The sequence below is a fragment of the Passer montanus genome, unplaced genomic scaffold, assembly GCF_014805655.1.
Source record: "Passer montanus isolate IOZ18808 unplaced genomic scaffold, ASM1480565v1 scaffold99, whole genome shotgun sequence".
NCBI lineage: Eukaryota > Metazoa > Chordata > Aves > Passeriformes > Passeridae > Passer > Passer montanus.
The window spans coordinates 1,712,938-1,738,892 of record NW_024375367.1 but is presented as its reverse complement, the minus strand read 5'-3'; the positions used below and the strand labels follow the sequence as shown (position 1 = coordinate 1,738,892).

Sequence of the window (25,955 nt, the reverse complement as noted above, 5' to 3'; positions counted from 1 at the left end):
TCCCTTCTGCTGCTGGGCAGACATGAGTGTTTCTGGGGTTTATGCTTTAAGTCTGGATTTCTTTCCTCCTCTCCCTGCAAGCACACATCCTGGGGAGCAATGGAGACATCCTGCCCTGGATATTTGACAGTTTCATCTCTGCTGGAAAGAGTGTGCTTGCAGTACCTCCAGATGTGTTGTAACCATTCCTGGAAGCCTGCTTTTGTAAGACATCCAAAATAATTTGAGTAGGACTTGAATTCATAATAGTGGATAGAGACACCTAAGCTTACACTCCTTTTTTTTTTCTTAGACAAAAAAAAAAAAAATAAGCAAGTAAACACAGAATTTATAGTACATTCACAGTATGCCTCAAAAGGAAATAAATTGCTTGATACTTCCAAACCCCAAAACTTCCCCCCCTTTTTTTTTTTTCTTAAAAAAAAAAAAAAAAAAGGCAAGTAAACACAGAATTTACAGTACATTCACAGTATGCCTCAAAAGGAAATAAATTGCTTGATACTTCCGTTAGGTTATGTAAAACTTCTGACCTTTCACAGTATTATAGGTATGTTTCACAAATGTGTTTTTCAGTTCTGTAACACCATTGAAATCTGTGCCAAGAACAATAAAAGATCCACAGACATGACTTAAAAAAAGACCTGTGATCATTTTACACTGGCTTGTTCCCTAGCATGTATAAAAGTAGTGCTGGTTTAGAATTGTTCAGAAAGATAAACCTTTCATTAAGGTGCTTACACTTTTCAAAATCTCTCAAACTCACTTTCTGGACATATTAATAGCACTGCATGTGGTGAAGTGCAACAAGATTAGACAGTGTCTCATGAGTCCTTCTCTAGGTATTTAGTTTGGTTCAATCCAAACTTTTACAGCAATCTACTAAAATACGTAATTGCTGAATAGATGTGTTTTCCTCATGAGTTAGTAAAGACTCATTATGGAATTAGTGCATGTATAGCTTATTAAGTATCACTGTACTGTTATTAGTGTTCTCCTCAAAAGGAAATGTAAAATCAAGTCCATGATTATTTATTTTTCATCAAGAGTCCATGCAATGTGCACCTTTTCTTGCCAATTTGAAAACTTACCAAAACCTATTGGTGGTTTCCTCTGGAACAGCTAGGGTTTTGACCACTGAACAGCCTACACAGAACTAGTCAAGGAAAATGACAAAATGACCTTTCCTTTCTGGCAATATCTGGGCTCCATTTATCCCATGGATGTATGGGAAAACACATGTGAAATCTGTAAAGTGTTGTGGAATACCTCAGCATAAAAGGGTTGTAATTGTCAATTTTTTGCAGAATTCATTATGAAAAAATCTGATAGATTTCATTTAACCATGGTTTTAAAAGGAAAAAATTGTTAATTATTTATTTTAAAATGCAGTGGCTGTTTAGTATGGAATGCCTGACTTGGGCTTTTCAGCATTACTTGCATCCTGTTTCAATTTTTGCATTATCAGCAAAAATCTTAAAAATTCAAATGTCTCTGAGGTATTACCTTCTCAATTCTGTTTTCATTTTTTATATTGTCCTGTACCTGTGAGTTACTTCTTTTTTTTTTTTTTTCTCATGGAGGTGAATCCTGGGTAGCCTGGTGCTTAAAAGCAGGAGTTAGTAATTTATTGTTAATGTTGAAGGAAGTTGTGCTACCAAGCCTCAGTCAGACCTCTGGGGCAGGCCCATTCTGTATCCTTTCCATGAGGAGCAACTTCCTTCTGTCAGATTTTGCCCTGCAATGGAGACATGTTCCTGCAGATTTGATGGCAGATCAGAACCTCCAGCTAAACTGTTGATGGATAAAATCTCCTTTGTCAGTTCCTGACCTTCTGTCTCTCTGTAAATTTTGCCCTTCTTAGTTTCACAAAGCCTCTGTCCTTGCTATTTAGCAATTAATCCTCGAACAATCTTTTGAAATTATTTAGAATTTTAACACTATTGCATATATGGTAAAAGCCAAAAAACCCAATGAAATTAAAAGAGAAGTCACTTACCATGCTTTGTTTACTTGTTTTAAATTAGTTTTTTTAGTTAAACATAGGTGCTAATTCTAGCTTTTAAAAAATATTTTGTGTATTCTTGCTTGAAGTTCATACAATACTCTAGTGTCAGTTCTGATAATTGACTACACAATTTTTCAAATTTTTAAGTTTTGGCTTCCAGGCTTTCTGTATAAAATATAATACACCACCTTTGTGATATCACAACTCCTAAGTGAACATACATATCAAATGCAATTCATATGTTTTTTGGAGATGAAATCAGAGGTGTTTGTCTTGCTTAGGATGTCAATAATTGAGTAAAACATGCACTTTTGCATTTATTCCAAACTTAAATATTTACATTTGTGCAAAGCCGTCTTGAATATGTAGTTTGTTCTTTCCTTCCATTCCATTTCATTCTGGTTTTATGTGGCACTCCTTATTGTGGTATTTTTACATCCAGATGTTGCTTGTTCTCTCAGAACAATTATGTTTAAGTATTAGTCTGAAAATTCTTCTGTCCTTTTTCTTTTAGGTGTTTAGAATTTCTGTTCTGAAAGCTTTTTGGTTTTTTCCTTTTACATATAGTTTTAGATTTAAAACCAGGGTTCATGGGCATGGAATGTGCCATGGGAGTGGGATATATTGGACCTCTCATTTGATTAGACAGTGTAGGTTCAAGTTTTATTCATTACATATACAAGGTTAAAGGTTATATTTATTGTTTGACAGGATCAAAAGCTAATGAAAGAGGCTGTCAGAGATACATAGATTATCTTTTCTGTATCAAACTATCAGGTGATCTGCTTATTTTCTTCTTTGTTGAGATTTTCTTTAGAAGAATACTTAGGATATTAAACATTAGTCCAGGAAACATGTACAGAGCTCTTACTATACAGTGATTTTTTTGTGAGGTTCAAGTCACTTAAAATGTGGTATGGTTTGTTTGTATAAAATTGTATGACTTTTACTCCTAAATTATAGCGAATGCATGGTTTTGACATGTGGCATTGTCCCTGCTCATTAAAGTGTAAACGGGAATTTCTCCTCATTTATTTCCAGTTACACATCCTGTTAAATAAAATGATTCTTCACCAGGCAAAGTAATACTAATATTGACATGTGTATGAAACATCACACACCCATTCATTGAGTGGAAAAAATTATGTTTTGTTAATATAGAAGGTGTTTGACTGATGGGTGGTGATAAGCATAACCACTTTTCCTTATTACTGTGCTATTTCAAGAAAAGGAAGTGATAAAGCCCCAAGGCTTCTAAATGTAATAATGCAAATGAACACATCCAAGTGTGAATATTTCAAGGCAACCACACTTAATACTTCCAAAAATGTTATGCTGTGGAATGGAGTTTATGGGCTTTTATGAGCCCTTCATTGGAAAAATGAAATAATTTTCTGTAAAATTAAACTTCTCTCTTTATCCTATGCAACTCTTCTATCAACAGAAATACTACACACAATTAAAGCCACACAATTAAGCACGTGTTTTTCTTAAATAAACAGCTCATTTACTGAGTGAAACTCTGGTACTATGAATCTGTGAATGCTCTTATATTTGATATTGTTGATATCTGCTTTTCATATTAGGATGCTGAAGAAAACTCTGTTTACTAATTTGGATGCAATTGCACTTTATTTTTAAGTTTAAAATATCATCCTAAGACAGCTATTTATAGGTTGTTGTTCAGTGGGTGATTTTTAATAAAAAAGCAAGCAGTCAGGAAAAGCTCAGTCAGTTTTCAGTTGGAGCCAAATAAAGCCAGGTTCAATATACCTTTGTACCAAGCTACAACTTTGTGCAGACTGACAAAAAAACCCCAAACCAAAACAAACAAGAAAACCCAATAGATAAGGTAGCTGTTTTATGAATTAGAGTGAAGTTAAGCAGAATATTTCAGTGTCTAGATAAATGGGATGCTACATTCTGTTCTGCTCTCATGAGGGAATATAGTTCTATAGATACTATTCTGTAGTTCAAATAGATATTACATGAGCTAGCATAACAAGTCCACTGGATATAAACACTAGATATGAGATGTATTGACAATATATTTTGACTTGTTCAAAGGCCAGATATCTAAAGAGATTAGGCAGGTAAAAAAAAAAAAAGATGTAGTAGTGTGTTTTTAATATTACAGGAAATACTTGCCTTATTTTTAAATGGAAGAAAGAAACATAAAACAAACTGAAGCAGCAAGTTTTAGTACATCAAAAGTGAAGTGGCTGAATAGTCATTGTCATACCTGTTCTGTTTATTTGGAGTAAAGAATCTCTTAAGAAACCATTATGTGGGAAGTTAATTCTATTTAATATGAGTCCTTACAGAGAGAGTTTTGCAATTAAAAGGCAAAAGGTGTGTTTGGAAAAAACATTATAAAACATTATAAAACATTATGAAAGAACTTTTTAAATACTGTTCAGAACAATTTATTTTACTCAAATGCAATTTCTGTATTTGTCTTGAGGTTAAGATATGGACTGAGACAGTATACAGATTGAGCTTTGTATTGTTTGGGCAAGTCATTTTAATCAGTGCCCACACCAACAGAATCTGAGTCAAATGGAAATAATATTATTTTCTTGCATTACGTAAAGTTACAGGGATTGATCCATAAATAAAATGTAACTGCATTTTAGAGCCATGATATTAGATAAAAACTGAGGTAGTTGACCTTCTGGGTTGAGAATGGCATAGTAAGGCTATGAAAAGTGACCAAAACTCCACATATCCTACACAGTTCACAAGAAATGTGATAGACTACCATTACTGCAGAACTTGTCATCTAATAGGACCCATGCCTCATCAGAGTAAAACTGGGCTAGCTGCTAGTTTATCCAACTGAGTTTTAAGGTGTTTACAGAAATACCTTTGTCTTTACTGAAGGATGAACTCATACCACTACCTGTTTAACAGCATTTTCCCACATGGATGTTAAACTAAAGAAGTCAGGGGCAGACCTTGCAGAATTTCCTTCCTGCTATTTTATTTATTGAATGGTTTTTGCTTACAGAAAGTGACTGGACTTTTGGTATACAAATGCTGTTCTATTTGGGGTTAATCAACAAGTTTTAAAATTGCACAACAAAAACAAAAACACCACAGCAAGGGAAAAAAAATAAAGAAAAAAAAAAAGAAAAAAGTAAAAGGAGAGATTTGAGCATGTGAGCACTTTCCATTAGCATTTTAAATGTGCATGGTTTCCTGAATCTGGAGAGGTGTCCTTTACATTAATGTGCAGAGAGGTGGTTCATATCAGAGTCTCCATGACTGCACAGAGAAGGGAGATCAGATGTTTCTTTTATTTCTTTACTACAGGCCAGAGATAACTTATGTAAGGCTGAAGTAGAAGCTGCAGAGTTGTGTGAGCACGGGCAGCTCCCAGCTCTGCTCCCCAGGCAGTGCTGCATTGAGACACTTGTGCCACTTCTGGGATCCCAGCTGTCATCTCCACATAAACAGGGCCATGTTTGCACACTCGGGGACTTCAGCTCACCTTTCTACTGCAAACTATAGACATACCTAAGCAGTCTCCTCATGGACACGATAAAGGCTTGTGGAATGAGAGAAATTAACCCATGTCTCCTGAAACCCAGGCTGTCAGACAGATCACTAGCTCATCCAATCCAGGATCTGTCGTGAGAAGTTGAGATGAGACGTTATAGCTGAAGACAAGCTCTCCCTCCCTCCTTCCCTTCCAGGAAAGGACCCCCAAAACAATTTTTCCCAGAGATTTTCCTATGAAAATTGCAGTGTCATGCAAGAGCAGAAATGACTCTCATTGGTATTTCACTTAAAGGCTCCATTTTATTCAGATGATGTTTTGTGCATTTCAGGATTTTTCTTCAAATAAATCCTAAAGTAATTGAAAGGGAAAAGAAAAAGGTAATGACTTTGAAAACAATATTGTGTGAATCCAGAATACAGATTTTTGCGTTTATAATTTAGTACAATTAATCATATATATTCTGAAGGTAGGTTATTTTAGGTACTTGTACAGGCATTTGATATGAAAATGGGAATGCATCATCTTAGATCATATACCTTTTATCTTTATATTGAAGTAACACCTCTCATTGAACAACCTAGAAAACATGAGGATATGTTTGCATTAGTATTTTATATGAGTGTAGAGATTATTTTCAAATTGTTGAGAGAAATAACCTTTTTATTAAATATAACAATATTATATAAAATATATTATTTAAAGGTACTGATTAAACCATCATTAAAATTTTGCTAGTCTATAAAATAAAATACCTCATAATTATTTTGAGCATCAGTTATACCTCACAGGCCTTGTTACTATAGTCAATTTACAGTGAATAATGAAAACTTCTAATCAGCATCCACTGTGTTTGGAAAGGCCAGGAGTTTTCTATATTTTCAGTCTTGTGTTAATCATCATATTCATTCTCCACTGTGCCTTCAAACCTATATGTACAATGATATGGCGACAGATGATGTCTCTGTCTTCCATAGCCTCAGAATTCACTGCAGCATAGGATAAGATGCACCTTTGTCGTTGAGGGAAGAGATATTCTCAGGGTGTTTCTCCATTACCAAATACAATCTCACCAATTTGTCTGCTATTTTGTGTTCCCTTCTCAGAGGGGGTGAACATTTAGTTTTAACAGACTACAGTGTGAATTACTGCTTTAGCTCTTGAAATGTGCAGTTGGGATTGGAATTTTTTCTGCCGGAGAAGTGGATGCACACTACCTTAATGAGGGTGGTGTCAGCAGGTTCCATCCAGTCCCCAAAGCAACCCAAGGCCTGATATAATTTAGCAAAGTGCACATACATCTGCACAGTTTGTCAGTCTAATGGGAAAGGAATGTCTCTTTCAAGGAAGCTGTTGAACAACCATTTTTATATAATGATAACTTAAAGGCTATAATTCTGCCAATGTGTTTCCTGACACTGGCAGGATGTGTAACAAAACCAAGTATAACAAAAATGCAAATATTTATTTTTTCCTATTACCAGTATTTGGGAAATGAGCCTGGAAAGTGTTAGGGAATGGCTCATACTTCTCTTTCAAGAATGTTTTGTGAGGTCTTTCAGTGCAGTCTGCACCAGATAACACCAATCCTTTGGGATTACTCAATCATTTTACACATATGAGAAAACTATTAACGTCTCCATGACACAGCAAAGTATTAAGCAACCAGAGTTCTTAATGTGAAAAATACTGAAATCATAATGTTTTAAAATGTAAAGGTTCACCAAAGACTGCTATTTTAAAACAAGCTCTAAATCAGAAAATATAATGTTCTATGTTGGCCTTTTAAGCAGCCATGTCAAAAATCATAGCAGTGCTGAAAGAATAAAATGCTTACAGCTTTAAATTTTTTAGTTACATATCTAGTGTAGTGAAACGCAGAGATTTGATCTTGTTCTGGTATTTCCTTTCCAAATTACTTTGTATTTTAATTCAGTAGAAAAATTGTGGAGTGCAATAGAATGTGAAAATACTGTTAGCATTTGGTGAAAGCCCTTGCCTATATATATATATATATGTTAATGCCCTTAATAACATGAATTCTAATGAAACTTTGATTAATGCAAATCAAGTAATAATTGCAAACTACAGTAAGTTTAAACAATTATTTGGTGTAGACGTGTGCTCTCCTCTAAGTATTAAACTCTGGTTGCTTGGTTAATTTTACTATAAAAGCTAAAATCTGTATTTTTGTTATCCAAGTAACTTTTGCATCACACAGTAACAAATACTTTTTGTAAAAGCTTCTGAGATAAAGTGGGTTGAAAATCATAAAAATCTTGTATTCCTCAAGTAGCCACATCAAAACCAATGGTCCCTACTACTGCCTTACATCTCTTTTGTTTTTAGTCTAATTCATATAGATTGTCCTTTAAATTTGCCCAGAACAGACTTTGAATTTTTGAATAATTTCCGCATTCTATTCTTTTTGAGTACAAAGCTTGTTTGCTTTGTTCAGTAAAACGTGGCTTTGTTCAGTCAGAAAGTACACCCAGTCCTGAGGACTATGCATGGTTTTTAAGTATTTCTGCTTAGGATCACCAGACACCATCAGCAGTTCCGCGTGAAATCTTTTCATCATGAACTGCGCATTACAAAGTATCCTGTGCGAGCAGAAGTCAGTTTTCATTAGCTGTGTGATTATGGTGAATGACAGCAACAGAAATATTAGTTTGGCCTCAATGCATTTTAAATGCAGTTTTAGAAGTCTATTTCCAGAAGAATGTTACTGAACTAATTGGGAAACAACTTACACTTCAAGAAGGTCTTGAAAGTTTGCAGATGTGGATCACTTATATTTGTCACTTAAAATAAGGAAACTCATAAGACTTATAGTGCACAAAGCCTTTGAAAATAAACTCTAAGCTTACAGCAATCTCAGGGGTTACTACAGCATGGAATGTGTTTGGTTGCAGAGTCTCCTGTGCAGTGAATCTTAATGCAGAATTAACTTATGCCATATCAGACATGATGCCCTTCAGCTGATAATATATTTGACCTTTTGTCACTTTACAGCCTATTGGTGCTTTGAACCCAAAGAGAGCTGTCTTCTATGCAGAACGGTATGAGACATGGGAAGATGATCAGACTCCACCTTATCATTATAACACCCACTACTCTACATCTACTTCTACCTTGGCTTGGCTCGTTCGTATTGTAAGTATTTCTGGATCCTGGTTTTCATGGATATCTTTATTTACAGCATGTCTTCTGTCACTTACCACTGTTTTGTTTTGTTTTGTTTTATTTTTATGAAAGCACCTTTCTATTAAAATCTGATTGTTCTTCTCTAACTTAAAGTCTCAGAAATTCTCTTGATATTCTTTATATGCTCATTTATAGTGATCAGGAGGTTCTTCCTACCCAAACAAACCAAAATAAATTTAAACATTAAATTGTGCTGGTATTAAGATGTATACAATGAGAAAAATGCATCTAAAATTAAATCCACCCCAAAAAAAATACCTCAAGACAAAAATCTGACACTGCTCATACTCATTTATTATTTTCAGCTAGGGACAGATCCATGCAACATTTAAAAAAAAGCCTTTTGTAAGAACATTAAACTGTAACATTGAGAGGGGAATTATATAACCAGTTTTATATTAAAGCAACATTGAACAATGTTTTATGCAAATGAACTATGCTTCTAATTTAATGAATATCTCTACAGTTTTTGAAAATGCAGAAATGTGGATTCTAATTCAAATTGTTACGTCAGTTCTGGAAACCTCATGCTCCTATGATCAAAACCAGATCTAGGGAAGGGGATTAAACTTTAAAGATAGAATGAATCTGAATTCAGTGTATGTGTTATCACAATTATTTACAGAATAAAGAGTGTTGATGTGACACTGAAGGTCTCACAGAGAAACCTGAATTAATGAAAAGTTGAGTGCCTGTGTAATAAGTACACCCTGCCAATAAAAATCTGTTGCATAAAGTGTATTCTAAGCATATTTTGCCTAAAACAAAGCAAAACAGCCACACAAAGCTTGATAATCAAGTTTGAACTCATCTCAGCTTCCCTTAGACATATACGTTCATGTTTTTTTTTTCTCTGAAGGGAATTCATGTGTCTGTAAGTTCAGGATGTACTTCTTAAACCATGGCAAACTAAGTGTTGATTACACCCCTGTGTTGGGTGACCACTGTATTCCTTTTAAGCGTTGCTGAATTATTCATCTACTGAATACATTTTATGGTACACTTTGTAGTCTTAAAGTAGATTAAAACCAGTAGTTTTGTTTGGATGTTTGTCTATTAATTTTGGCTGCTGTGCAGCAAAAGATCCCCTCTCACTAGTCAGCAAATTCTCAGTGCTGAAAGTCTGGTTACAGGCTGAATGTACAACACACCAAGGAGTATTCACTTCCTGCATTAGGTTAATTCAATGTCATTTTTACTACTGTTCTTTATGTAATATTGTAGATGGTCTTGTTCTGCTTGTGTTTTCACCTAAAAGAGCAAGAGAACAAAGTCTTTGTCTTGATGGCCTTGCAATATAAACCATACAAATTACATTTGTTAGAGGAAACAAATATATGTGAGGATAGAAAGCAGAGGTGGAAACCACTGATACCCAAAGAAGAGGTTGCCAATGAAAAGGTGGAAACAACAGATAACTTAAATATGGGGACACTCCTACACAGGTATTTTAAAGATTAAATATAATTGACCAGCAAAGAAAAGCAATCTCTAATGGGAGTAGACAACAGAAGTGAAAGAAGACAAATCCAGGGAAAATTTGAACCTCAGAAAAGGAAAGAAATATAATAATATGATAAGACTGGATAAGGCAGCAAATGGAAAGCCTAAATAGATATTTGAAAACAAGTGTTTATAGAGGAAAAGATGATGGCAATGAAGATTATAACGTCATAGCAATCTATAGAGAGACATTTTTGTTACAAAATAAAGGATGAAATATCCTAAGGGAGAGGATTGTGCCAGTGAAATTGATAAATAAGGCTAGGTCAGATTTCTGTAAGTCAAAGTAGTATTTATTGAATTTTTTGAGCTAGAGCTTTGACATGAGTTTGTGCAAAAGACTCTGTAAGAAAAGGTAAATTACAGTCTAGTCCAAACAGAGGAAGGTGACATTAAGAGATGCAGAGATTCAGACAGAAAAATTTCAGCATTTTGAAAGACTGGAGGAAAGTGATGGGGAAAGGTGTTACTGTAGAGCTTTTGGTAGAAAGTGACAACAAACTGAGAGTGAAGGTCAGGAGTACAAACTAAAACCATGGGAGAAGACTGTAAAGAAAGGAAGAAGAAAAAAGGAAAAACAAAAGAAAAAGAAAAAAGCAAGGAAACAAATGAAAAATATATGACAAAAAGTAAATTGGAACAGAGAGTTTAGATAGAAGCAGAACAAAACAGAATGTAATAATGGGAATCCAAGTGGAGAAACTGCCTGCCTAGACCTTAGTGTTGGAGGAAACAGTATTTGCTGTAAGTAAGGAAGTTTCAGCCACTCTGAAGTGTATATATAGAGAGAATTGTGTAATTGCCACAAAACCTTAAAAATTATTTTAAGTCTTGCTTTTCAGCTTTGACAGGTGCAATCTGGTTTCTGTCAGTTGTCTTCAAAACATTGCTTTTAATATCATATTTTTGAGTCAATTCTGTGATAATCTGTTCCCTACTGCCTTATATTTCCCTCAGTTGCTTTCCCTTATCTGGCGTATTGTAGTGGGTTAGCTTTGCCTAGATGTCAGGTACCCACAAAAACTGCTCCACTACTCCCCACTTCAGCTGGGCAGGAGAAAGAAAAAATAAGGAAAGACTCATGGGTTGAGATAAGGTCAAGGAGACATCCCTCCTCACCAGTTAACCATCACAGGCAAAACAGACTTAGCTTGGGGCAATTAGTTTGAATTATTAGCAATCAAATGAGAGTAGGATAATGAGAAAATAAAATCAAATTTTAAAGCCACCTTCCTCCCAACCCTTCCCTTCTTCTCTGGACTTAACTCCTAAATTCTCTCTCTCCTCTCCCCACTGACACAGGGGAATGGGAATGGGGGCTTTTAATAGAGTTATGGTACCATTGAATGTTCTCTATAATTGCTACTAAAGAATTTATATTTGCATAAATCAGTTGCATCTTTATGGAAACAGCAACCACTGTTTGAGAGCATGATTCTCTAATGTTTGTAGAGAATAATTGTCTTCTAGTTGCTGTTGCAATGAGTGCATATTTGTACAAGGTAGAAGAAATTCTGGATTTAATATGAGTTAGATCGGATTGAGTTAAAACCAGTTTTTAGTGAGATTCAAAGGTGAAGAGAACTGGATGTCATCTGGTAAACAGAAATGAATTTGGGTCTTCTTTTTGTTAGATTTGAGCAGGACAACTACAGATATATCAGGCAAAAGATGTGTGTCACTCTGATAAACCCTTACATTCTCTCTCTTCTTACAAATGGCTGGAAGGACATTTTTGTGTGACATAGGATGTCTTAAAATGACCACATCTCTTCCTCCTCCCTCCTCTACTCCCACCATAAATTTTTCAAATGAGTCTGGGTCCTGCTAAAAGGGAAGGGCAGGAGAGAAGTGCTATTGAATGGAAAAACTCGTTCTCGCAGCTCAAGCTTGTGTTCAATGTAATCAAGTCCGCCACGAATTACTCTCCTTGTTGGCAGTGAACAAGGCGTGAATTTTATTCAGAATATTAGGCATGAGTGAGATGGAGTATTAATGAAAACACTGTGCTGCTTTATAGCTTTCACAGCGACAAAACCTTTACATGAAATGACAGTAATCGGTATCATAGAATAACAGTATTTAAATTAGTATATAGAACACAGATATGAATTATATTTGTATAAGCACTTGACTTCCCAGAGAATAAAAATTACCTTAAAATTATGTTAGAGGTCTGAGATAAAGCAAGGGAAAGCTCTGAATTTCCGCTAAGGATTAAAAGTCCAAAAAGATAGGCACAACAGGCCATGGCAGGATAGCATAATAGGGCACCCTGTAGTGCTCAGCTACTAAAAGTTTAATCCTTGATTATGAATTTTATTGCTTTTGTGTATTTGTCTCAGATGCTTAAAATAATGTTGTCATGGAAGTTTGGATTAATATTTTTACATAATTTATTGTAATTACATCATTTCTCTGGTTTGTGCTTCTTTTAAATCCATCGACTGCTTCTGATTTCAGAACCTCTGCAATGATCCACAGTCTGCTACACAATAATATTCACAAAAATTACACATATCTTATAAAGAAAAGAGTGATGGGTAGGAGCTGTTAGAAGACAGAATTATTTGTGCTCAGATCAAGAACATATAGTGTTTTTCAGTCAAAGGGGCAAGCTAGAAAACAGCATAATTCCTATTACAAATATATACAGATAAATGGGAGAAGGAATTAATTTAAAAGTAAAATAATTCTAATATTGAAAATGTAAATTTAATAAAATTACAATATTAACATAATTTTAGGTTAAATTAATGTAGTCCAATTTCTGTATATATTGTTTAACATTTTGTACTTCTGGGTCTGAATCTTACATATTTTCATTTATATTTTACATTGAATTCACTATATGGAGCACTGAAAAATCTGGATAGATAAGAACTTATTTTCTGTGAATATTTCAATTAATTGTGGTAGTTTATACTACTCACCAAGTTGAGCCACTGTTAAATTTTTATATTCTATTTAAATTATAAATCTCTTCCTCACCTCATGGCCTTTTAATACTCACAAGGGCAAATAAAGCCATTCTGGAATGAGATTTAGGTCCTCCAGCAAGAAATTATATTGTCATGATTTTGTATTTAATTTGATTATTTAAATTAATTATTTAATACATTTTAGTATTCGCTGATTGGAATAAATTAGCAGATAAAAGTATATTTATGAGATACCATTCTTTTGAATGTCTCCATTAAAAAACATTTCCCATGTTTTAAGAGGAAAAAAAATTGATTAGGGTTTTTTCATCTTTGAAAGAAAGTCATGCTGTGCATGATTTAAAAAATTAACTGGAAAGACGTGTGGAATAAAAGTAGAGAAATAATGGTCTTTTGGATTCAGAATTCCATCTTTTATTTTCCTCTTTCTTTGGATATTTTTACTATTTTTGCATCCATGCTTTCCTTATTTTAATTTCTCTTAAGGAATATGTAAACATAAATTTCTTCATATGTTTTTCGTCTGGGGTAATTTTCCCACAGTGTGTATAATGTGGTATAATTCCTTCAAACGTTCTTTATTAATGGAGGAGTTCCCTGACTTGTTCAAAAATTTCATAGAAGGAAACAGAGAATGTTTAAAATTAAATTCAAATAATAGATAAGTAATACTGTAATAGAAATTGTGATCTGGTGATCATGAGCTGCTTTGATTACCAAAATTTCCAGATGATAAGGATATGCAATGAAATAAGTTTGGGTATGTATTTAATGAAAGGGATTTTCTTAAAAACATTCTCCATGAGACTTTGGCAAAGAGGAAGAACGAACATCCATCCCTGTAGGCGCACCGCCAGCTATTAGTTGAATAAGAGAGCTAATGGAGTAGTGGTGAAAAACCAGGTTTCTGCCACTGATCTCAGTATTCAGGTTCTACTGTCAAATTAAGGCTTTGGTCCACTGTTAACCCCTTCACTGCAGAGGAATGTAGCGACATCAAAATGGTTATCCAGACTGTCTAATACCTGAGCTCTTCCTCCCCAAAAGCTGGTAGCTGTTTCCATTTAATATAAACTGGGATATGGTTTCAAATAGAATTAGAGAAAGTAAAGACTCTAAATATTTAATCTCTGTGCCTCTGCTCCAAAGTAAAACTGCATATCCTGGAACCATAGTCTGCCTCATAACGACCGTAGAGCCATTTGTCTCACCTTGATGCTAAGTGGAACCTACTGAGCTCTTTTCAGTTAAATGAAAGCACAAGAAAGATTTAGAAATAGGATTTTAAAAAGATTTTGTTTTGACATACCAACATGCAAGGAGTACACAAAGCCCAGTTATATAAATAACACAATGTGTTTGTGGTGGTTGCAGTAAAGGAGGCAGTCATTGTGAACTGGAACTAGGCTACATATGTCTGATAGGTAATTAGTCTTATGGTATAGAACTCAGGATTTGTTTGTGTAAAATGTGTTAGTGCCAAGAAATATACTCAGGTGTTCAGTGCAGAAATCCATGCATACATATAGCTATGAGGCACCATGTTTTTCTTTAATTCTGCCTTTGTGAAGTATTTTGATTTGCAATAGGCTTTTGGATTTTGACAGAAACCTGATGCACGAGTCCTTGTACTGTTTTCTTAATCTGTCATAATTTCATTAACTACAGGAGCCCTTTACAACATTCTTTCTAAATGCAAATGATGGCAAGTTTGACCACCCAGATCGAACCTTCTCTTCTGTGGCCAGGTCCTGGAGGAACAGCCAAAGAGACACATCAGATGTGAAGGTAACATATATGTTAAATAAATGGATAAATATGCAATTTCATTATGGTATTTTTGTTTATGTAAACATGAACAAAGTGCTGTATTGTATTTTATGTTTATATATATATATCTAATTTCTTTCTATTCAGTGCACTAGGTATAGCATAAATAAATATAAGTTGATAAAGTTTATTGTTCTAACACAAACAAAGATTCTTTGAAGCTGAGTGGACAAAAGATGAGATTTTTTAGAGAAAAACAACCTAACTGATCTAATTTAGATCAGATAATCAGGAGATGGAGAAAAGCTCAATAAATTGTTCTTTCCTGCTGTTAACTCAATATTTGGCCCACTCCATAAAACACAGCAGGAATTGGATTTGACCTTAAAGTGTCATATTGTTATAGCTTGCCTAGCTCTGGGTTTGCATTGCCTGGGGCAATTAATAAAGCATTAATGACAAGACCCATTTAAAATGTTGGCTTTTCTCTACAGCTTTAGCTTTTACTTGAATGTGCCTGAGGATATTATGCAACAATACACATTAGATTAAAACAACTTCTACACTATATACAGAAAGAGCCAGAAAGCAGGGTGATTTTACTGCTGTTATTCCTTACCTTTGTATTTACCTTGTTAAATACAAAGGGTTATTGTTCATAGACATGGGACCTTTCCTTCCATCAGAAGGAAACAAAAATCTAGAAATATTTTGAATAATATGCTCCCTTCTTGATTCTTATTTCCTAGTAGTAAAGTAGGTAAAGGCTTCACTATAAAAATTGCTCTTTAAAAAAAGCTCACATTTTTACAGTGAATATATTTCTCTTCTATTTATATTCTATATTTCATACTAGGAAATGGTCATATTGCCATTATATTTATTTATTTATATTTTTCATTTGTCTTTGCAAAGAAAAAAAAAGGGGGGAAAATGTATATTTGTTGATATATTTTTATTCCAGAGCTCCTGTTTATTAGGAAATGGTCATATTGCCATTATATTTATTTATTTATTTATTTTTATTTTTCATTTGTCTTTGCAAAGGAAAAAAAAGGGGAAAAAATGTATATTTGTTGATTTATTTTTATTCCAGAGCTCCTGTTTGCATAAGTATTCCAACAGTCTCAGAAGGGACAAATCATGTTGTTGTTACTCAGTTACTAGTTAGAATAAATAATTGCAAATTATATGGTCATCCTAAAAAATGCTTTTTAAAGAAATCAGCCTGAACCTCCTACAAACCATTTTATGTTTATTCATGCTCGTCTGGAAGTCAATGGCTTTTTAAGTACTATCACTCTTGCCCTTGTAAGAAAAACAGTAAGTTTCCAAATTTGGAAGCAATTTGAGGTAATATCTACTATATCTGATATAGCTTCAAAGGCCTGACATTTTGATTTTCAATGAAATCCGGTTTTCCTGTAATTCCACTAGAATATGTGGGAGAGTGACTTCCTAGGAATGGGGCTCAAACAAAGGATAAGAGCCTTAAACTGAGAAACAAGGGAAGACAGTTGGAAGTGACTGTAATCTTCTTGTCTGGCTTTAGTACACAGGAGGAGGGCAGTTAAATACATCAAGGCACTGCAAAAGATAAAGGAATATCTGTGGACAGACGGAGAGATGGTATTCAAGTGGGGTATATAATTAGTGAAAGGATTGTTCCTAAACTAGCAACCAAATGAGTTATCAGTAAAACAATTAAATGAAATGTTTGTCTGAAAATACCAGGAGTCTTGTGAACCAAGTGGGATAACTTAAACTGCTGCTGCCAGCCATTGCAAGGATGAAGGAATTAGGGATGGATAACAGCTGCATTGCAAAATGTATTTGTATTAAAAAACCCTCAACTTATCAAAATAAAGCAAATATTAAAAAGGTGCTCAGAACCAGATACCTTCAGAAAAGGAAGACAAAAGGTGAAGAAATGAAGTAGCTATGTTCTTTAATGCCACTGAGTGTAAGATAAGGAATTGGGGATAGCAGGTAAAATAGTAAAAATTAGGGTCAGAATTGCTCTAGGGGAAAGACTGTAAAACAAGGTGTTCCAGAATACATTTGGCAGTCTACTATAGAGCCCCCACATCAGATTTATACATATATACACATTTCTGTTATTCTATTAGAAAGAGAAATACTACTTGGAGCTAAGTCATTACAGAAAATCTAATATGGGAGTAACAGATGAGGTACGTTAGTCAATAAGTGTTTTCTCCAGATAATCCCTGACCTGTTCATTCAGGGATACATTAGGGATTAAAGCTGATGTTTAAAATAGGGGTTTGTTAATTAATGAATATACAGGGAAGGTGGGTTTAGAAAATGACATTGAATTGATTTATTTTGAATTGATTCAGCTTAAGATGAAAATAGATTAATAAAAGATTGAAAAATGAGCTGAATCTTTAAAAGATGCTAAAACATATAGAAAGCATTCATAAACTATCAAACAAAAAAAATCTGTAGAAATTAGGGGAGATTAATACCAGCATTCAATATATTGCACTACCAAAATAATTTATTTTATATTAATACAAAGCCACTACTGGAATAAATCTACTGAGGTACACTTCAATAGCCTAAGCAAAATATGTCAATGCATTCTATTTTGTCTTCAATTTAAGAAGAAAACCAATATAACAGGACGGCAGAAAGTTTATCATGATACCAAGGGTTTATCCTTAGATTATAACAACTGGAATATCTCATGAAATCTAATTTCCACCTCAAACAGTCTGATTAGTCATTCATTCAGAGCCATTTTGTTCTCAGATAACATATGTTATTATTTTTTTTCCTTTTCCTTGTCCAGTTTTTAGTATGAATTCTTGCTGAATAAAGCAAATGCTTAGTGCTTTCTTTGCTGGAAATCATCAAGTGTAAGATATACCTAAACTGGAGTTAGCCAGAAGAAAAAAAAAGTGTGTTAGGGTACGGATAGAAAAATGTGTGTATGTGTGGGATAATTAATGTCTAAAGTGGAGACACATAAATGCTATGAAGTATGCAAACATACGAAAGGGAAAAGAATTATTTCTCAAGGAACAAAGAGGGAAGGAACCTCAGAGGAAAGGATTCAGAGTGGAAAAATTATTATTTAGGCAAGAGAGTATGAACAGTTAGAGTGCAGTTGAATATTCTCTGAGTTTGAATATCCCCACAAAGGGAAGTAACAAACTCCTTATTTATAAAACTTTTTCTAAGGAGACTGGCAAAGCACTGGCAGGGCCCTTTGATTTGCAGAGTCTGTGTTTCTTAGCAATCAATCAAGAATGAGTATAGCAGCTAATTGTTGCTGTTGTTTGTTCCTTAAGATCTTAATGAACTTCATTTCTCAATGCCATTACATCAGGGCCAACTTTTCCCTGAGGCTTTGAAGTTCAATCTGTGAAATGATAGGGAAATGGACTATTATTAATACTACAAATACCTTATTTTTTCAGATTAGTTGTGCTACTGTTTAGAATGCCTTGCAGGCTTTTCAAACACTTTAATAGTTTTCAGGGATTTGAAAAGCAGTGAGGTTTGGGGAACTACTAAGAAACTCCCTCAAAATTTCTGGCCATTTTTGTCACTCTCCTAAGAGCAGCATCCACTGTCTTGCACAACAGAAAAGCTTCAACTCTGAGAGTGTGAATTATTAAAAAACTACTGGTCAGCTGTCTGGCAACTTCTAGAATTTATTCAGCAGTCCTGTTAGAAAGGAGAGAGTGTGCAAAAGAGAAGATGTGTACAGGTTGTGTGTGAGTACAGAATCTAAAGGCATGCTCTCTGTTAATGTTTTCTGTATACTTGTGTAGCTTCTTCTGGCTCCACGTGTAGCTATACATGGGGGGAAGAGCTTGGTAGTGTGGATTTCCTTGTGATATACATACTGCAAATCATTTTCCCATCCTAAAGATTTTTTAAGTCTTTATGGTAGGTATTTAGTGCATGGAATATAGGCTATCCATCAAAGTAGCAAACTTTGAAAACTGTTAGGACTAGCAAGTGTTCATTATTCATGTATTCCTTATCAGAAATTTGAAATTCATCTGAGCTGCTTTAAGCACATTTATCTCTGATCTTACTAATCTCATTAATTATTGTGGCACAGGTTATGAAATAATTTTAAAACAGTGTGTGTAATGAATTAATCTGACATTCTTCATTGCTGTGTGTTGTAAGATAGCCACAATTTTTGCTACAAAGTAATGTATTAAATAATTATACGAAGTGTCTTTATTATTTATTAACAAGGACTAATTAAAAAATTGTTTAGGAAAATAAAATCTGGAGGGTTTTTTACATTAGTTACTGTTTAAGAAAGAGGACTATGAGGTACATTATTTTCAAGAGCTTCAGTAAGTGCTGAAGTAGGTCAATTTTAACTAATGGACTGAGATGTTTAAGTACTGCAGATGCTTTCCACAACTGTTCTTTTACAGCCTCAATATTGTCTGAAAAAATACATCCAAACCACTTTCACAGAACTCGGCATTAAAATTTAAAAACCAAATACCTGGAATTTGCAAAACAATATGTATTCTTTAGGAAGCTACATTTCTGTGTGTCCAGCTCCTGTCCTTTCATGTTTGTGTCTTCCCTGGCATTCCCTCTCTGTTTCTCCCTTTCTTTTCCCTGTCCCTCTGTCCCCTTTAAATATGTGTGGTCTCTTCTGAGACTAAATTATTTCACACTGAGCTAATGAAAATAGGGCTGTGGCAGTAGCTTAATCAGCCTGAAAATAAGCTGTAATTCTGGCATCCCAAATTGTGGCAAAAAGTAGACCACCTTTGTAAAATGAAGTGTATGATAGATTATTGCTCAATAAAGGATTAAAGATTTACTTAGACCGTGTTGTTCCTTACTCTCAGGTTGTTTTTGTTCATTTTCAAGAGACTCATTCACCTACAGTGGATGAAACAGAATTAATACAGTATGTGCTGTGTTAGAGTGGTAACACACAAGGGAGAACCTGGATAACACAGTTTATTTTAATGTGTCTCCCTTTATCAACATCGACCTTCTCTCGAGATAATCAGTACAAGCTGGAGGAAGAATGAACGTTCGCGGGGTGACCTTTGAGGAAGCAAGTCACCCGGAAATGACCATAACTTGGCCAGTCAGCTTGCACATTTTTTCCTTTCTAACCCCCCACTCCTCCCCCCCGCCCCACTCCGGTTTTTGGTAACATTGACTTCCTCAGAACCTCCTGGTCAGATGCTAATCTTTCCTAATACTTCTCAAACTTGTTATATGATTTAAATAGCCAGTTTAGAAGTTAGAAAGGTAGCTCTGACAAAATGTCAGTAAAGTGCCTTAGTGTGAAATGGAGGAACTCGTGACTGACTCATTGACCCAGTACTAGACTCTCGTGGAATTAATGGATGCCAGGGGATCAACCTTTTGGGAAGAAAAGAAAGAAAGAAAAAGAAATGGAAGCTTTAAAACCTTGAAGTGAATTATACTAGAAAAGTGAAAACGTCTGGGTTGAATTTGATTTCATTGGGAGGCCATAAAATGGCATACCCTTAGCAAAACATATTAAACAGAAATGTCAGATTTGATGCAAGTGGTGTACAATTATAATAGTGTTAATAGCAGTCCTCTATCACCTGAAGACATATTTTTAAAGTTTAATTTCTCAGCAGTTTGGATTTGTCACAGGCTTGTAAATTAGAAAATGCATTTGGGGGATGTTTTCTTATATGAAGACACGAGGCATATAATACTGTTAACTATACCTTGGGGTTTTAGTATAGCTATTAAAATAAACAAGAGATCACATTTACAGACAAGAAATGTCTGTTACAATATTAATTTTGCTTTTTTTTTTTTTTTAATACACCCTTCAGTAGCTTTACTGCATCGTTCTTCATGTGAGAAGAGCCCAGCTTCTTGGGCAGTTTGAAAGGCAGCTGACTATTAAATGATGGAAAGCTAACCTGTCTTATTAGAAGTGTGAATGAAAGGGGAGCAGAGGAGGTTACCAGCTGATGAAATGTCAAGGACAACTAGACAGAAATTACTGCAAATAGGTTTAGATCACTAAAATCCCTATTTTTATTAACTCTTTGAACTCTAGATATTTCTTGTGGTAAAAAATTACCCATGACAAGTAATGTATTCAGAAAGATTTATTTGGAGCCTTCAATATATTTTGGCAAGAGCAATGAAACCAATAACATTTTCTGAATAGTGTCAGTTAATTCAAAATTATAGGTCAGCTGAGTTGCATGCAATATCATATGCATTTAAAATGCTTGATTGGTATGTGAATATTTAAAAAATGCCAGACTTTTAAAAGTTTCATTTTCTGTGTCTTTTTTCTTTGCATTCCCTCATTTTATGCCAGCTAAATGATGTAACTTGTAGGGAAGCTGTTTGATGGGTTTGTTTGTTTTGATATTCTCCTTCATGTCTTGATTTGCACTTGCTGACACAATGTGTGTATTGTAGGAAAAAATATTTTGAGATTTGTGTTTCATGAACATTTGTAGCTTGAAACCTACATTTCTCAAAGTCATGGTAGCTTCGAGCTAGCATTTCTTTGCACAAATCTGGCTTTACATTTACCTTTTACCACTAGTGCCACTGAAGGTGCAATAAGATTTTTAAGAAACCTTTTATCAACTATTTTGTCTGTCAAGCAGAAAGCAGATTTGGAGACAGAAGGTCCTCTGTGTCCTATCCCTTGACGTAAATACTATCTCTGAGATACATTTTTCCCCTGCTAATTTTTTGAATCTCCTTGTCCCTATCTTCAGGGTGAATTTAACAATGACACTTCTGAAGTATGAAACTGGTGATTTGTAAAAAGCTGTGTTGTATGACAAATTACACTCTGCTCTGAAGTGAATGAAAAATAGCAGATGCTGTCAGAAAAGTATGCGATCTCCATCTCCAATGTAAAGACTACAAAGGTTGACAAAAACATTTATTTTGGCTTCTGTGTGATGAACATGTGACAAAATATGATATGGCCAAAGTATATAAAGAAGTAAATTAAGTTATGGACTGTTTAGCAATAAATCTGCTAGCTGATTTGGGAAGGTTACAGGAATATTTTGCATTTCTGTAACAAAAACAATGGAGCAATACATCATTATCCTTATTTAGACTTTTAGGAGCTTGAAGGCTGTGAATCTGGTAAATAATGCTTTTCAAACATGCAATAAACAATGCAAAGAGAAAACAGTAATTTATTCTCAGTAACTGGGATGGATTAATAGCTAGGATGAGTGAAAATTGACTTAGATTGCATAATGAAGGATTCAGGGCAGTTATTAGATGAAACTCCCGAGATGAAGAACACTGAGACCAGTTGATGGAAGAATTGTGGAATTGCTCTTATTCAAATTCTGGCACAACAGGGTAGACAGATACCTTGCAGGATAGCTGTCATAGCTGAACCTCATCTGGAATGGAAGAATGTACATAGTCACCTCTCTGAATCTCACCCTGAAACAGTTATTTATTTGAGGTATCTCTTTCCTGTCCATAACAGAAAAAGCACCAAAAGAGTGGCTCTCTCAAGTCATAATCCTTATTAGGATATGAACTGGCACAGGCCTGTTTGTGAAACAAAGAAAAACCAAACTCTGTCTAAGAAAAATATTAATAGGTTTTGAAAATAGTGTTACCTTTTCCTGCATTCTTTTGTACATTCTTGCAACTTTCAGTGGCTTCTTAGTTAACATGATTCTCTCTGGGCCCCCCAAGTTGTCATCTTGTCGTCTCCTCTGAGGTTCACTCCTGTCTGCTCCTTTTCCCAGAAACCTCCTGGGCTCCATCCTTTCTGCCTCACTGTCCTTGATAATCCTTCCTCTCTCTCTGCCTCTCCCAGTTTATACTTCTCTTAGTGAAACATGCTCAGGGGCCCTGGGGAAGAGGATATTTGCCCTTCTATGCCCAGCCACTGCCTGCCTTTGGCATGAGATAGAAGAGACAGCTTCTTCAATTTCTCACAGCAGAATAAACAATGCACACATAAAACCAAAATTTTTATCAACCATCTCTAGCTTGGTTGTATTTTCTACGCATCTAAATAGCTAATTACATGAATCTGAAGTTCATACATACAGGATCCCACAGGCTTTCATACTGGGCCTGTGTTTTAGTATATACTAATGCATCCTCTAGAAATGAGAAGGGGATGTATTTATCTGAGCTATTTTTAAGCACTGTGATTTCTTAGTCTAGTAAATACTGGAGACAGCAAAATTGCAAGAGGAACATCAAATGCTATGAAAGAAAACTGAATGGTTAATACAAAGTATGGGAAATATGTAAGTATCTGGGAAAGGTCACATGCGACATGGCTCACATTTCAAGAAAAATTTCAATTCATGCTAAATAGTACTCAAATAAGCAATGTAATTGTAGGCTGCACTAAAAATAACATTGAAGAGAATGCTGAGACTAAAACACAGTGGCTTAGTTAATCTTTTTTAAATACTATGTTTAGGTTGTTTTACTTTGACTGAAAGAAAACAACAAAACAACCTACCAGGAGATGTGTAACTGAAATTATTTGGATTCTAGGGAGAGTGTTATTTGAAGAGGATTCAGAAGTCTGGCACTGCTTAACTTCCAGAGCACAGGAATAAGACAGCTCAAACTAAACATACACAACACAATAAATCTTATAAAGAAAGTTAATCACATACTTTTGTTTATTCTATTTCTATTTATGTTTTCTGCTATACCAGAGAAGGGAACATTAAATTACCCTGAAAGCAAAGAGCAGCAAAGATAAACTTACTAAATAGAAATAACATTAAACATACTCAGTGACTTAAATCCCTTTGTTTCAAGATGCCCCCATACCCAAAAGGTTAGTAAAATTCAGTTAGACACTAGATGTGTCTCTGGGTAGCACAAATCTTTCAGGTGTGTTAGATGTAAAAGTCCACAGTTACATGCTATGACATTTAAAACTGAAAAAGGAATTTTAACAAATAACTTTTAATGGAATCAAAGGACTTGGTTACTGTAACATTGCAGGTTAGTGTGCCACCACATTGAATAAAAATTGATAGTATTCGCAACCAGTGCTATGTGCTTCAAGGCTTTTATACAAAGTAGAAACAATTTTTTCTAACTTTTTCCTTAATAAATTCTGCTTCATTTGAATACTGTCTTTAAGATTAACTTTGCTTTCTTGATATTTCTGAGGTCCTTATGAATTTTTCCCTTTTTTTAAGCAATGCTCTTAGTTTGTCAGTGATTTGTGTGATAGTATATGTTGGGCTGTAAGTTCTGAGTTAGTAATTTGTTGAAGTCCTGAAAGGTTTCTGTATAGTTTTCTCCAGCTCTAAGGACCATTCATTCTTTTTTGGGCTCTGTTAGAGTAATTCAAAGGTCTTTCCTTGGAACCAGAGATTTAGTGAATCATGTTTTGAGGAAAGGGGGGAAGATTGTTAAGAAATACTCTGAATGAATTAGAGGTGTCTATAATAAAACTTAAGATAGGCATTAAATTAATCTTTTTTCTTCTAACATTATAGGATATTCAGGATTTCTGTCATTTTGGCTTTGCTCTGGCTGCTGTTTTATTATGTACTACATCTAATAATTTAATTCTTTATTTTCTGTTTTGAATTGTAGCTTGTTTCATGATGAGTTATTCAGGTTCAGGCATGTCTCAGTTAATGTTTTATAGTAGTTAAATACTGATTGGATTAGCATTTTAGTCTAACCTATAGTAGTATATTATGATGTAAAGAAGTAATTAAATTGCCTTCCTAAACATACTTAAAATTGTAACAAATACACTTTTTAAAAAATTACTTTATAAATTTGAAAGGTTGCTTTAACTGCTCTATTCTCTATGGAGTTGCAGATCAGATTTAATTAGATAAGTTTGTGTCTGCAGTGGGGGTTTTTTTTGCTTCTCATATCTGCAGCCTTTGAAAGGACCACAAAGAGACTCAGATTTCAGGTGCTGTGTCATCAGTTTTTATCATGTTACCCAACCGAATGCCATAATGCTTTTAACAATGTAATTTGGTGAATTTAATCCATATCTGGATATTAGAGAAGAGATAGTGAGCTTTAAAGCTTTTTTTGTTTTTACTGCAGTTCAATATTTAATGCTAAAATAACAGGAACAAATAGCAATATTCATTATGTCAAAATAGATTCCTGTTTAGCTGTTCTGGAAACTGGGAAAACTTCACACCCCAAGTTACCTATTGTTTATTATATATTGCAGTTATTGATCTTTCACTTTTTAAGTACCATGTATATCTGCTTGAAGGACATTTGTTATACTGATATTTTCCCCCATCTATTCTTGAATTTTTCCTACAGTAGAAAAAGATCTTCACCATGTATTATTTTTCATTATATAGGTGATCAACTTACCACCTTTTTTATGCAATTAAAGAATTAAAGAAAGTAAGATCACGACACTATTATATCTGCAAATTTCCCCTTTTTACATATTTTTGTTAAATAGTAATTTAAAAATCCAATATATTTTCATATTGAAGGCTTAGCATAAATTTTCTTGTACCTGTTATTCTGAAGGTCTCCTTTACTCATATGCACTACCTTGTCTAAAGTTGTGCTTTTCATAAAAACAGGTATGGGAAAAACAAAGTTTGAATATTTCGTTATGCAGAATACACTTGACTGTGAGTCAAAGAAAGTGGGTTATAAAATTTCTTTTAAAAGGTGCACAGAAACATGAAAAACCCCAGGAATGTTTTAATATGTAATACAAGAGAGCCTGACTCTGGGAATACCATTTAGGCTCTCTGTTAAATGTGAAGTCTCATTGTGTGTTTTCTCCCTGCTAGGAGTTAATTCCAGAATTTTACTACCTACCTGAGATGTTTGTCAACAGTAATGGCTACAATCTAGGAATCAGGGAAGATGAAATTGTTGTGAATGACGTTGATCTCCCTCCCTGGGCCAAGAAACCTGAAGACTTTGTCCGTATCAACAGGATGGTAAGCTGCACTTTAATTTAGTCTAAGGGGTTCTGTATTTTAGCCAGCTAACCTAGTTGTGTTTTTCATCTCTTTAGCACTAG

The 25,955-nt window shown here is 34.5% G+C and overlaps 1 protein-coding gene across 10 annotated transcripts in view; it reads left to right on the top strand.

Moving 5' to 3' along the window:
- Positions 1–25,955, top strand: part of NBEA (neurobeachin) — a 453,154-nt gene that overhangs the window by 372,393 nt on the left and 54,806 nt on the right. For all 10 annotated transcript variants that reach the window (XM_039696621.1, XM_039696630.1, XM_039696627.1 and 7 more), the window contains 3 exons: positions 8,523–8,663; positions 14,828–14,947; positions 25,720–25,872. In XM_039696621.1, the coding sequence (XP_039552555.1) occupies positions 8,523–8,663; positions 14,828–14,947; positions 25,720–25,872 (414 nt within the window). The remainder of the gene's footprint in view (positions 1–8,522; positions 8,664–14,827; positions 14,948–25,719; positions 25,873–25,955) is intronic.